The 14,984-nt window shown below is 37.9% G+C and overlaps 1 protein-coding gene across 1 annotated transcript in view; it reads right to left on the reverse strand.

Annotated features, from left to right (window-relative positions):
* The window catches only part of ST18 (ST18 C2H2C-type zinc finger transcription factor), a gene marked incomplete at its 5' end in the record, with an annotated part of 68,894 nt that extends 57,214 nt beyond the window's left edge, over positions 1-11,680 (reverse strand). The window contains 2 exons of the mRNA XM_080610901.1: positions 9,704-9,734; positions 11,626-11,680. Coding sequence (XP_080467027.1) covers positions 9,704-9,734; positions 11,626-11,680 — 86 coding nt within the window. The remainder of the gene's footprint in view (positions 1-9,703; positions 9,735-11,625) is intronic.
* Between the last annotated feature and the right edge of the window lie 3,304 nt (positions 11,681-14,984).

A 14,984-nucleotide genomic window follows, 5' to 3' on the forward strand; every position in this document is an offset into this window, starting at 1 on the left:
ATGGGGAACATGATGACACATGTAATATATTAAATAATGTACAAATTTTAGTTCAAGGCAAGAGACATTCTAAAATGCAACAAGCTCTCAAGTAGAAAAAAAATGCAAATAACTATCTACCAATCTAGCAGACACAATTAAAGTGATGTGGATTTGACATATGTTATAAAACTATTACAGAGAAACATACATTGAAACAAATTAGTTGCTTTTTTATAGAATAGAATCATAGAATAATTAGGATTGGAAAGGACCTTAAGATCATCTAGTTCCAATCCCTCTGTCATGGGCAGGGACACCTCACATTAAACCACGCCACCCAAGGCCTCATCCAACCTGGCCTTGAACACTGCCACGGATGAAGCATTCTACCTCCTTGGGCAACCCATTCCAGTGCCTCACCACCCTCTCAGTAAAGAATTTCTTCCTTATATCCAATCTAAACTTCCCCTGTTTAAGTTTGAACCCATTACCCCTTGTCCTGTCACTACAGTCCCTGATGAAGAGTCCCTCCCCAGCATCCTTGTAGGCCCCCTTCAGATACTGGAAGGCTGCTATGAGGTCTCCACGCAGCCTTCTCTTCTCCAGGCTGAACAGCCCCAACTTTCTCAGCCTATCTTCATACAGGAGGTGCTCCAGTACCCCTGATCATCCTCGTGGCCCTCCTCTGGACTTGTTCCAACAGTTCCATGTCCTTTTTATGTTGAGGACACCAGAACTGCACACAATACTCCAAGTGAGGTCTCACAAGAGCGAGTAGAGGGGCAGGATCACCTCCTTCGACCTGCTGGTCACGCTCCTCTTGATGCAGCCCAGGATACGGTTGGCTTTCTGGGCTGTGAGCACACACTGCTGGCTCATGTTCATTCTCTCATCGACCAACACCCCCAAGTACTTCTCTGCAGGGCTGCTCTGAATCTCTTCTCTGCCCAACCTGTAGCTGTGCCTGGCATTGCTCCAATGCAGGTGTAGGACCTTGCACTTGGCATGGTTAAACTTCATCAGGTTGGCATCAGCCCACCTCACAAGCATGTCGAGGTCCCTCTGGATGGCATCCCTTCCCTCCGGTGTATCAACCGAACCACACAGCTTGGTGTCATTGGCAAAAATTGCTGAGGGCACACTCAATCCCAGTGTCCATGTCACTGACAAAGATGTTGAACAAGACCGGTCCCAACACCGATCCCTGAGGGACACCACTCGTTACTGGTCTCCAGCCAGACATCGAGCCATTGACCACAGCTCTTTGCATGCGGCCATCCAGCCAGTTCTTTATCCACCGAGTGGTCCACCAATCAAATTGATCTCTCTCCAATTTAGAGACAAGGATGTCGCGTGGGACAGTGCTGAGCGCTTTGCACAAGTCCAGGTAGATGACGTCAACTGCTCTGCCCCTGTCCATCAGTTTCATAGCCCCATCATAGAAGGCCACCAAATTGGTCAGGTAGGATTTCCCCTTAGTGAAGCCATGCTGGCTGTCACCAACCACCTCCTTGTTTTTCATGTGCCTTAGCATGCCTTCCAGGAGAATCTGCTCCAAGAGTTTGCCAGGCACAGAGGTGAGACTGACTGGTCTGTAATTCCCCGGGTTATCCATTTTCCCCTTCTTGAAAATGGGGGTTATATTTCCCTTTTTCCAGTTGTCGGGAACTTCACCTGACCACCATGATTTGTCAAATATGATTGCCAGTGGCTTAGTAACTTCATTCGTCAGCTTCTTCAGGACCCGCAGATGGATTTCATCAGGTCCCATAGACTTGTGTACGTTTAGGTTTTTAAGATGGTCTCGATCCAGATCCTCTCCTACAGTGGGCCTGGGGTCTTCATTCTCACAGTCCCTGCATCTGGCTTCCAAGACTTGGGTGGTGCGGTCAGAGACTTTGCCAGTGAAGACTGAGGCAAAGAAGTCATTAAGAACCTGAGCCTTCTCCAAATCCTGGGTATCCAGTTTTCCTGATACCTTCCGGAGGGGGCCTATGTTGTCCCTAGTCTGTCTTTTATTTGCTACGTACCTATAGAATCCCTTCCTGTTATCCTTAACATCCCTAGCCAAGTTTAATTCTAAGTGGGCCTTAGCTTTCTTAACCTGGTCCCTAGCTTCCCCGACAACATCCCTGTATTCTTCCCAGGCCGCCTGTCCCTGCTTCCACCTTCTAGAAGCCTCTTTTTTCCTTTGAATTTTCCTGAGCAGCTCCTTGTCCATCCAAGGAGGTCTCCTGGCCCTCCTGCTGCACTTCCTTCTAGTTGGGATGCAACACTCCTGAGCTTGCAGTAGGTGATCCTTGAATAACAACCAACAGTTTTGGCCCCCCCTGCCCTCTCGGGCTATATCCCATGGAACCTTACTAAGCAGGTTCCTGAAGAGGCCAAAGTCTGCTCTCTTGAAGTCCAGGGCACTGAGCTTGCTGCACACTCTTCTCACTGTCCCGAGGATCTCGAATTCGACCATCTCATGGTCACTGCAACCAAGGCTGCCCTGGAGCGTCATATTTCCAACCAGCCCTTCCCTGTTGGTGAGCATGAGGTCAAGCATGGCACCTCTCCTTGTCGGCTCCTCTATTACTTGCAGAAGGAAGTTGTCTTCCACACAATCGAGGAATTTTCTAGATTGCTTGTGCCGGGCCATACCTTCACTCCAACAGATGTCAGGGTGGTTGAAGTCTCCCATGAGAACAAGGGCCTGTGAGCGTGAGGCTGTTCTTATCTGCCTATAGAGCACTGCATCCACAGATTCCTCTTGATCAGGAGGTCTGTGACAGATCCCCACAGTAATGTCCCCCACCGCTGTTCTCCCTTTAACCCTGACCCACAAACTCTCTGTCAACTGCTCACCTGTCCCCAGTCAGAGTTCCATACTCTCCAGCCTATCCCTAACATAAATAGCAGCTCCCCCTCCCCGCCTGCCAAGCCTGTATTTTCTAAAGAGCTTGTAACCTTCCATTCCAACACTCCAGTTGTAGGAGCCATCCCACCATGTTTCTGTGATGCCTATTCTATCATACCCCCGCAGACGTGCACATGTCTCTAATTCCTCTTGTTTGTTCCCCATCCTACGGATGTTTGTATAGAAGCATCTGAGCCAAGCTCCAAATGAAGACGGCTCATTGGCTGGAGAGGCTGGAATATCTCTGCATTGCTCCGAGCATTTATTGTAGGTGCTGGCAACTGACAGTGTGTATATACATGTATTAAGCAGACACTTTAAGTAGAAAAATTGTAAAATCACAATCAAATAAAAAAAACCCTAGAGTGAAATGAGACCCTGAGACTGCATGTATTGACTAGAAATGAACATAGTAGATGTTAAAAGAGGCCTATAAAATGCTGGAAACTTATCTAATGCATTTCTTATTGAAGAAAGCTATAAAACTCACCTATAAAACAAATGCACATGAAGTATCAACTAATGCAAACTAAAATAGAAATATGAATGTAAAATACAATTTTTAAATGTTCTAAATAAATCCAGGAGGTAAAGGTAGAAGTCACGGTTCATACCTCTAAAGGTCTTCATATCTACAGGAATTTGGCAAATGATTCATCACAATTAACACTTCAACCACAGGTGTCTCAAAATGATTATGAGATACAGTTACTATTTCAACCATCTTAGTGGTTACTGCGAACGTTCCACTGAATATTTAAGTCAAATAACTGTCAACCTCAGAGTTAACTGCAAAATATTAAAGTCATTATTTGTGGTCACCCAGAACTATACAGTGTTATTTCTCTTCACAGAAACAATGACAATATTTTTAAGCGTGGAGGTTCTTATTAACTCTTATAATCTCACTCAAAATATGAAATTTTAATGGAAGAAAAACCTTTTACCTGATGTTCTCTATATACCAGTTCCAAACATTTTACGCAAGCCTTAACCCCCTCACATGAATGTTTGAAAGTAGAAAGCTTGACGTGGGAAATGTTTGAGTTTTGAATGTCTTTTTGTGCTTGTTTCTTGTTTACTGTTTCTTTTTTATTGTGTTAAGATTACAGAAATAACAAGCTATTTCTGAAGTATTTAAGCATATGGGAGTACAAAAAAAGCAAAAAGTTTGCAGTCCATCAACTTATCAGAGCTCTAGGTAAGGGAGCGGAGGAAACGGAGAAGTAGAGTGAAGGGATAGGAATAATGACAGCACTGTATATTTCACAGGTTGATAGCTAATTAGAGGGGGCCTGAAAGACGAAAAAGAAAACAAAGGAGGAACTTAAACATGACAGACCTATAAATTTGATTGCCATTGCAATTTAGATTAATGCTTGTTTTATTAGTCATGATGAGAATGGTTGACATGCAGGATACAATGATGATAGGTGAATTCCAATGTTATTATTTTATTAGTTCTTTGACCAGCATATACTTACCTTTTCTTCACCATGTAAACTGTACCATGAACTGATTGTTCAGTGTTTGTTTATGCTTGACTGTTCAATGTTTTCTATCAAACATCAATTACAAAATCTTTTTTCCTTAGCATAAAACATAGATTTCTACAGATTCTTTAAGGCGAATACTGACCAGCATGCCAGCCTAAATGCCTTAAGAACCTAACAGTGCTGTCAGAAAAAAAAATTAACAAGATTTATTGGGAATTTAAGAAAGTATGATTGATGACAACATGACAGACTGGATTACACCAGAAATCATGGAATAAGAGGCAGAGGTTAATATTTTCGAAGCCTTATAATTTCAATTCCTACAATGGCTAGGGAGGAAGTTCCTTTTCAAAGCTAAAGAGTAAGCAGTAGATACTCTAGTAGATACTCTTAATTCATTCAGTTAACAGATCTTGGGAATAGGTACTCTTATGATTAATGCTCATTTTGTAATAGAAGACCAGTTATCAATAGAAACAGTGTGACATAGATCTTTGTCTCAGGTGAAATACCTAATCTAGATGTGTCATAGAGAAATATTTAAATGACAAGGTGGCAAACCCTGTTCCAACCAGCTGCCATCATGTGCAACAGTGGGGAGGAAAGCTGTCAGCACCTAATCTTCAATTGCTAAAGAAAGCTTTTTGTCAAGCTTAGATATGTCTGCACAAAATCAGAATCCCCTAGCATTAGGTGTAACTATTGACCATCTTCATTTAGCATTTACTACTATTTGGACTCAGACACACACTTTTCTCCACAAAGAACATGAAAGACAGCAAGGGTCCCACAATCTCTGCCAGTGGGAGACAGATGAGTCACCAGGAAATGCAAGAGTCCACCTTGGTTTTATTCCAAATGTGATTATTTGGGATTATGACAAACGTGCATTTTGCCAGTGGTTTCTAGAAAATCAGCGTATGACCAACTCCAGTGGAAACAGAAGCCAAGCCCAAGGGACAAACCTGAAGATTTTTCCAAATGAAGGCTAGGAACAAACAGGTTTCTCAGTCTCTATCTCACTTTTAAGCAATGCTATGGGGCAAGAGTACTGTGAAGGTGATAGCTAACAAATCGATTGTAATCTAAGTTCTTTGAGGAAAATCTTTTAGCCTTTTTGTATGATTTTGTTTCATTTGTCCATTTCTTCCATCACTTAAGTAGTGCTTTCACCTCCTTCTCAGGTCATCTGCCAGACTACTGCTTTCTTTTCATACCAATACTTCTTAAAAACCTGCTTATTTTATGAAGCTCAGAAAAAGAGTTACCAATGAATCATTCCTTTCTAAATGCAGCTATGTATGAATCTTTCCTGAATCTTCTGTCTTCTAAACTGTCTACCTTCAGTTCATTACTGTCTGAAACAAGAGTTCAGATATAATTAGATACATATAATTCTAGAGTAAGTAATAACTACTTCCATTAGCAGAATGTAGAATAAGTACTTCAGTTAGCAGAATAGTTTTTTAGTATGCTGTCAATACTGTTACTTACATTAACATACCTTTCAGACATTTTGGATAAAGTTAAAGAATATACTTTAGTAACATAACCTTCTGAAATATTTCAGCACCATTGACTGCAGGGTTGTTTTGCTGGTTTCTAAATGTCCTAATCAAGACAGCAGCAAAGGGTGACATGTCCATTTACTCCTTCTATCAAAGAGACATCCAGAAGGCTCTGCTTGATTACTTCTCTCTCTTTTAAAACATTCAAGATACTCAAATCTCTATATATTCACACTGAACAGTTCAACTTATCTGAATATCTAAAATGTCTCACAATGTCTGGAACAAGAGTTCCAGATAAGAAGTAACTTTCCTTACTTTTGAAGAAATGGTCCTTCAGAAAAAGTGATCCAACACTACAGAGAGTAAAGGAGGTGTAACTATTCCCACCAAAGACCACGACTGTTTTCCATGAGTTGAAACACCAGTACCTTGTGGAGTCTTCATTAATCATAAGTGATATAAGCCAGAAAGACTTGGTTCCACCTGTACCTAATGCAGAAAAGGTACCCTTTCTGTTCAGATATGGACATGATCTATGCTTTTGTACTCCCATGCTTGGATCGATCCAATTTGCTCTTCCATGGTCTGACCCAGATGCCACTCTATAACCTACAGATGGCTCATCGTACTGTATCCCATCTGTTAAATGGAACACAGTAATGAGAATACATCACACCAATATTCTTCACTTCCCTTTGGTTTTCATTCTAATCCTGAACACAGCTGAAGGTCCTGGTCCTTTCAGTGGTCCATGACTAAATCACCTAAGAGAAGACCTCTTCTTTCTGCTTCTGCAGAAGATAGATACAACAGTTGTTATGCCCAAGAGGTGTCAGATTCCAACTTGAACGTATGGGAGAGAGATCCCCTGTCTTCAGCATTCACTTCTACAACATAGTGTTTTGCTATGTTTAGGTTGTGATAAAAGGTTCATCTCTTCCTGTGGGTAGTTTAGCTACCAGTGAAATAACCACAGCACTAACTCGTAAATGAAAAATTAAACCAGATTTTTCATAAGTAAATAATTAAGACTGAACGGGTAAGTCTGTTTTGAAGGACTTATTAAGTTTGTCATATTACACTTCACCAGTACAGCGGATACAGTAGATACAGTTAAAGTCTCATAAATCTGAACTAATAACACAGCAGAATTAATAATAACCATGTATACAGAAAATTATTCATATGATACTGAAATCTGGGATTCCTTAAAGCATATAATTACTTGAAATCTGTGCAAGTTTGACACTTAAATAGGAGTTGTATATAGGTGGTCAGTATTTAGACATGCCATCCCTTGAAAACTCAGTGTAGTGAAAGAGAACTTTTAGTTAATTTACTCGACATAAAAAAAAATAAAACTCAATTTCTCCCTTAGGTTCATGTTTTTCTGAAAATTTTAAGCAGAAAGGTGGATCTATTTCTCTGGAAAAGATGGATGATAGCAACACCAGTAGCCACATTTCTGGGTAAAATCTTTGCTTTCTTGAAATCAATCGATTTTTCGGCATTGAATTCCCTTAAGCAAGAATACAACCCCTGAAATTTAGAAGAGAGACGTTTTCATTCATTATTGAGTCTAACTAGTGGATGCCACTCTTTGTCTTGCTTTTCACTTATTTAATTCTCTACTTTTGTGAAACACAACTTGCAGAATAAGAAAAGGCTAACAATTGCTCTAGAACTAATCAATGTTATGAAACTAATAATAATACAATATAAGCATGTAAGCTTATATAGTGCCTTTCATGTAGAAGTATCCCAAGGCACTTTGTAAAAGAAACTCAATAAGGAGTGCAAAAGTGCTTTGTCAGATAGGATAAGCCAGGGGAAAAAGGGAAATTAATTAAGCGTGGATTTAAATTTGTCAGCCAACACAGCATTAGAACCTTGGTCAGAAAATACAGTGGTTCCAATATCTGTATCCAGGGAATACAACAGACTATTTCAGTCTTTAATTCTTGAGGGATGTTCAGTAGTTTTTCCTCAATAATATGTATATGAGTAATAGGAACTCAGTTCATAGACTACATTTCCAAAAGGTAGCTCCTGCCTCTCTTCATCTAGTTTTTCATAAACAAATATATTCGTGAAAGTTGATCATCTGACTTGTATGCCAGTAAAGCCACCTGACTATGAAGATACCCAGTATGGAATTTGGTACTGGCAAAATTACAGATACTAAGTTGATGACTGGGCAATGGCTTTTTTGGCTATTTAGCTCACTGTTTTATATCAATGTATGTTTCCTTATGGAGGTAGCCTACACCTCTGGCAGAGAGTAATCTGTTACACAGCAGTTCCTAAGATGCCATGTATTTCACAGGGAAAAGCAAAATTGCTTCAGAAAAACTATAGTAATTGATAATGTATAAATTACAGCTTCCCTGATGTTGCAGAAACTTACACATCTTCTATTTTTCAAACATTTTTCTCTTAGGAACACATGGACCATCCTCAATTTTGGATGACTGCCTCTTCGGATTAATGCATCCTTCTGGTGCATAAATTAGGGATTCACAGAGGAAAGAGAAGCACTAAATCTGAGGAAACTGAAGCCATAGAGAAAAATGAGATTCACAGTAGAACTGAATGACTGACTCACTAAGAATAATTTATCCAGAAAGTTAGCCTCCACTTCTGTTCATGGAATATCTACAAGAAGCTTATAATTTTCTCAGTTTTATTATTAAAAAAACCCCTTAAAATACTGTATATCTTCACTGCAGATAACTTTCTCTAAATATTTCATGTCTTATCTTAAGACAGAGTGGCATTTTGGTCAAATAAATCACATGATGAAGTTTCTGTTCCCTAGATGGATGAACCCAACAAACACGTCCTTCATATGCCTGCCTGGGTAAGAAAGCAGTTCAGTATCGAGTGACAAAAAGTGAGTGTAGGCAAAATAAGTAAATTTAAGAAAAACTCTTAAGAGTTTCTGCAAAGATATTTTAAGTGCTTATATAGCAGCTGTAGCCCATTGTAATTTTGATTAATAGCTCTAAAAATTTGCAGCTACCTGTAAATATTTTTCTTGATGGACATGAAGAATGAACTTGACCCAGAGAAAACTGGAATCTGATTGTACATGTTCTTTCTTGATGATTTGATTCTGAATAATATGCCAGTCTTTCCAGAGTTTGTTCTAAGGTTCTGGAACAGTTATTAACAGTTGGTGCACACATTAGTAAGATTAAAGTAGCAATGTTAAAATTTAACTAGATTATTTGTGATATGAAATATCCTTGTTCAGTTTCTGGGTTTGAGTGGACTGCCAGGCTTTATGCAAATTTTGAAAAGTACTGTCTGTTACTTCAATAAAATATGAAGCCTCAGCAAGTTAAGAAACAATGAGCCATTAGTACATTTACAATTTACATTAATTTACAGAGACTATGAGACTTATAAAAGCCATCTAACAAAAACTTATAAATGTTATTACCTCTTAGAATGCTCAGGTGTTGAAATTAATATGATACTTATTACAGGAAAAAGAAGACTGAAGACTGATCAGAAAATACACTTTTGTTTTGTGTCCTGTCACAAGCTGAAAATAAAGACAGCATATGGAAATCCTGCACACTTCGCGTTACTTTTGATTATGCTTGTATAATTATTGCAAACATTTTGATTTTTTCTAGGTATACTTAAAAAATGAATCTGCAACAAATACTCCTTTTCAGATTTATGCTAAATCTCTACATAATGCATCATTTGCTGGATTCTTTATTTTATAACAACACCACTGGCATGAATTTATCAATATAATCAGAAAATAATACTGAAAAATAAACAGCTTGAGTTCTTACCTGAGCTCTTGAGCTATAGAGTCCACTTGAACTGTTAATAAAAGCAGGAAAGAATTAATTAGTTTACACTTCCAGACTTGCACTTTCTGCAACCTTGCACCTGCCTATCTGTGATGACAGAGGAGTGGCTATCAAAACACAGGTGATTATTTCATGCTGACCACAGGATTGTAGCTACTAGTGGCAAACATTAACTGAACATCTCAGCTATTTTAGGATGCATAAAACCTGGAGTTTAATGTTCAGTGGAACAATAATTTAGAAAACTAAACCAGAAGGCACCTGGTTTTATTGAAAATAGAAGGACAAGCCTTTGCTTTTTCTGAATTTTAATTAAATCTGGGAATGACAAAGGCTGGTGTTTAGAGATACCTACACACATAAGGATATAGAGCATACTGACAAAGCCAACAGGTGGTTCTAAGGATTATTCACATCTCACAGGTAATGTTTATTGTTCCCAATACTTGGAAAATGTTCCTGATGTATTAATTCCTACAATTGTGTGTGCATGCGTTAAATACAAAAATATATATAAAAATATAAAAACAAAAAATACAAAGAAAATCCATACATTTAAAAAATATGTTATTGGATTTTTTAGTGGAAAGGGTATGAATCCCTTTTTAAATACAATTAAAGTCTGCTAAGTCAGCCAGAATGTTTTAACTCATAGTCCTGACAAACAGAGAAGACGTGCTGTAATGCTAAGATGTGAATAACTTCCTTATTCAATAACTTTGTTCAAATCCTTTGTTTTGGTACTTCTGAAATATATATGAATTTTACATTCATTTCAGAGAACATTACTTAAGGATGCATCAAAACTTTGATATGATAGTTTCTTTAGTAAGGCTTGTCTGTATTTATCCGTTTGTCTGCAGGTGGTTTGTGACACTCCCACCTCCTTTCTCTGCCTTTTACTGAGTGAAGTCTGGCACTTTTCACCTCTTCGGTAATTTGAAGCTAGAGAACTAAGACAAACCACACTTTAATTTTTCATTCCTACCACAACTTGAAGCTGAAGGCACAATATTAACAATCCAGAACATATGAGTTTTGACAATGAATTAAATCTGTCTGTTTTACAGAATCCTGAGAGTGACAATTCACACAAAAAATCAGTGTGAAGAATGGGTGCTTTGCAACTCTGAAAACAGTCATAAGCAAAAATGTTCACAGGGCAGGCAAAACTTTGACATTTATTTTTAAATATCTCTATTTTTCACTCATTATCAAGAGTCACAAAATGCGTTATGAATTAAAATAAAAAGTTATTTTCCTGGAAGGGCTGTGTTGCTAGTCAATCATGTTTTCCAGATGTTGAGATCATTAAGGGCCTGTTTATCTCTCAGTACTGCATTTCCATCTGTTCCTTAGAAAAAGAGAAGAATAGCTAGGAAATACAACCATGCTATAACTTTGCAAAAAGAAACATGACCACCAGTACTTAGAAAAAGTACAGGGTTCTCCTCTGCTCCATACAGCTGTACCTTTTGATTAAAGTAAATTTACTGCTGGACCATTTATGCAACTAATTTACAGATAATTAATGACAATAGATATAAAAATGTTCAGGTGGCTGAAACAAACTTTTATAAATTATTTTGAAAGCATCTATCAATATTGTCTGGGTCTACCCTGTATAGAAAATCTTTACATGATAAAAAGCATTATCTTTATTTTCTTTCAGAAATAGCTCAAAGAAAATAGTGTATAGTAGATTTTTTTCTGTTTTTCTTTAAACAATAGCTAATAACATCATGCCTCTTAATGCCGGCAGTCTGTGTCCTGCTTTGATTAAAAAAGCAGCCCTAAGGAAGCTACACACTCTGTTACTGCACATTAGGGACAGTGCACAGGAACTATCACATTTCATGGTGTGCTGGGCACAGGGTTGTGGAACGTGCTTAGTAACTCACCCTTGGTTCCTTTTGAGCGTGTGCGCAGCTTTTTATTTTCCCCATCTGCATCCATCTGTAATATTAACACAAAGTCTTTAATTCATTCCTTTTGCCATTGAGGAAAAAAAAAAACAACCCAGGTCTCCAAAGCCTTTTTTTTTTTTTTTTCCCCCACATTTCCAAAGGCTAGACAGTAATAGAAAGAAGAATAATCATGCCTTATTAATCTTGTCAAAGAGATAAAAAGCCATCTGTGAATATCTAGTAAATACCTAAGAGATACCTTTAACGATAGAGATTTGTTTAATAAAGTGATGGTTATGAGTGACTCTGCAAGGTTTAATGAGAAGGTCTACAGGTGTTAGCTGAAGGCATAAGGTTAGAAATGGCAATGCTGTCTGAGTGCTGCTTTCAGCATCCACCTCCTGGAAGAAAAAGTCCGAATAAGCCACAGTGCCTAGAGGCACTCTGCATTATTGTTGCAACTGAAGCATATCTTAATAGCTGCATTAGAACCTGCATTTCTGAAAACTTCATCTTCAAAATGTGAAACCTTCTTGCTTGCATGTTCATAATTGCACATGTGCAGCTTTGAATTACTTCACCACTTAATCAACTCTTTCTTACAGAAGTTTTGGTCAAAGTGACAGTTAAACATTTGTAAGAAGTTTTGGGAGAATGTAGTGTCCAGGTTTGTATTTCATATGAAAAAAATCAAAACCAAAAAACCAAAAATCCACCACTACCACCCCTCCTGCAAAAGTCAGCTATTGCTGTAAGATTTCTAACTGACATAAGAAAGACCTTTCAAGATCAGCTGTTCTCATGAAACTTTCGGCTACATCTAAACCAGCACTGGAAATATGCACCTTCTGCTCTTGGATCTGGCCCAGACCCATAATTGTAGGGGCAGGTTTTCAATCCATGGATTTTATTAAAAACCCCTGAAATTCAAAGGGATTAAGATTTCATGTTCTGATGTGGAGATCTGCAGTGACATACAACAGATTGTACAATGGTGTAACTTTGACCATGTCCAGGGAGGCAAAATCCTCTTCTTTCTAAAAGTAACTCTTAATTTTTGCATAAGGAGGTTTCTCTTATGAGGAATTTTTGTCTTGAAAAATATCAGGAACTCTAAAGTTCTTCAGTCTCTGTTAATATGTTACTTTCTATCTTTGCTTTGAATCTCATTTTTCCTGTTTGTAAGAAAGAACGTGATCATCAAACGTACTGTAAATGAAGCAATTCCCATGTGCTTCCGCAGATCAATATGCAGGAACAAATAGAGACATGTATCTGATATGTATAACTGTGCTGAGCAATAGATAAATGTATTCTGTGGATACCAGAAGTTGCCTATGCCTTGCATCTTTCCCTGCAATAAGTCACAAAATAAAAAATAATGTCAACAAAAGATTCTGTCTGTTATTTCATTTTTCTCAGGATCAGCAGAACTGATTTGCCTACTGAGGGAAGATGCAAGACGCTCTGTTTGTGTCTCTTTCCATTTACAGGGTCTGAGGATCTGAAGGTGCTTTATTTTCAGCTTTATGACTCAGACAACTAAGATATTTTGAAGGTCTTATTTGAAAGAACATTGAAGAATATGACAAATAGACCTGAGAAAGAAAAAAAAAGTAAAGAAAAACATTTCTCTAATTTCCTGTTTTTTTCTGTTTGTTCTTATATATGATTGCACATTGCATACAACTACTGGAATCAAAATACCTATTTTCAGGAGAGAAAACAAACGTTTGAAAAGGGTATTCATGTACTTGAAGAAGCTTAATTCTAGAACACAGGTAAGCAATATCTAAAATGGAAGTATAGATTGATCAAAATGCACCTCAAAGCCAGACAATGATATCTTCTATCTGTTTAAATTTACATCCAATGCTGATTATTAGCAGAGAAGGAACATAAGTGGCTTGTGTTTATGTAGTGGGGCTGATGGCAACCTTTACTTGTTACTATCCTTAAAACCTGGAGAATGAGTTTTTGCAATGTGACTGCAATGGTAATGGGAAACATGGCTCTGTTCTCTGATGCCGAGTTGTGATTGAAGGCACTGACCTGCCATAGACTTATAATAGGGGAGCAGGTGTGGCAATGATGGACTTTAATTTCCTTTAATAAACCTTTTATGTGCCACACTTTTACTGCCATTCTATGCTCTCCAAGGTCCTGCACATAATAGGTTCATTACTTTTGATTACTATAGTCTATTGAGACAAACAACTCCAGAACACACTATATATTATGTTCAGTTAAACCAATATAGACTATTTATCCACTGTGCATTATTTCACCTGCAACTCTACAGACAAAATTAACAACAGCTCCTGTAAGCTAAAACTATTAAAACCACTGGTACTCCTTTGTCATCATTTCATAATAAATACCACACCAATCACAGTGCTGTTCTTTTAATTATGAAACAAAAAGTGTCCTCTGCTTCTACTGAACAGCAGTTACTTTGGTCTAAATAGCATGGTGCATTGTGATGAATATTTAAAAACTGCACAATGAGTGAAAACCAACAACAAAATCAATGCAGGTGATTTTTCTATCAATTTTCTTTTCTTGTAATAATTTGAAACTATGAATGATGTTTACTAAGCTCCAACCTAAAATTTATAGGACTATTTAGCCTGGTCCATATCCTATATTAAAATAATCATCATGTCTCTCTTGCATAAAAAGCAACTTACAAAAATTCCAATGCATTAACTTGAGAATTATACAGAAGGAATTGAATAAAACTGTGAAATCTTTTAAGTGTGTCAGCCAAAAGACCTGACTTGCTCAAAATTTAAATGTAATACCTTTGGGTTTCCAGAGTTCTTTCAGAGACTGTGAAAAGTGAACAAAGTTTCTTATTTCTGATTTGTATCTACAGAGTGATCGTTATATATTAAGTTCCAACCACAGATGGTCAGCAAGAAGCATTCAAACTTTCAGATCACCCATGCAACAACAAAAGAATTATACTCTGAGGAATTCCATCCAAGGTAATTGTTACCAAGGTGTTAATTTGAGAGGCATATCTTCTTGCTGCTGTGTACTCTAAAGATTGGATGGATTTTGAAAGGTGCATCATGATTTCAAAGCTGGGAATGGTCAACCCTCCCAGTACACACACTATCTTGAGACAAGAAGCCATAAGAGAGAAATAGAATGACTTGCACAAAATCTTCGCACAATGTCTCACTACTAATTCTTTTAGCCATCAGGACTATTGGGATAATATCTAAGTCCTTGCCCAGAAATTCTTATCAGAGTTATAATAATTTTTTTAAGGGCAAGCTTCGCAAAAATGACAAGTGAATAGTGGAATTAATTCCACTTTATCTTTGTGTCTTGTACCTACATTC

This window comes from Psittacula echo, assembly GCF_963264785.1.
Source record: "Psittacula echo genome assembly, chromosome: 2".
In the NCBI taxonomy this organism is placed as follows: Eukaryota; Metazoa; Chordata; class Aves; order Psittaciformes; family Psittacidae; genus Psittacula; species Psittacula echo.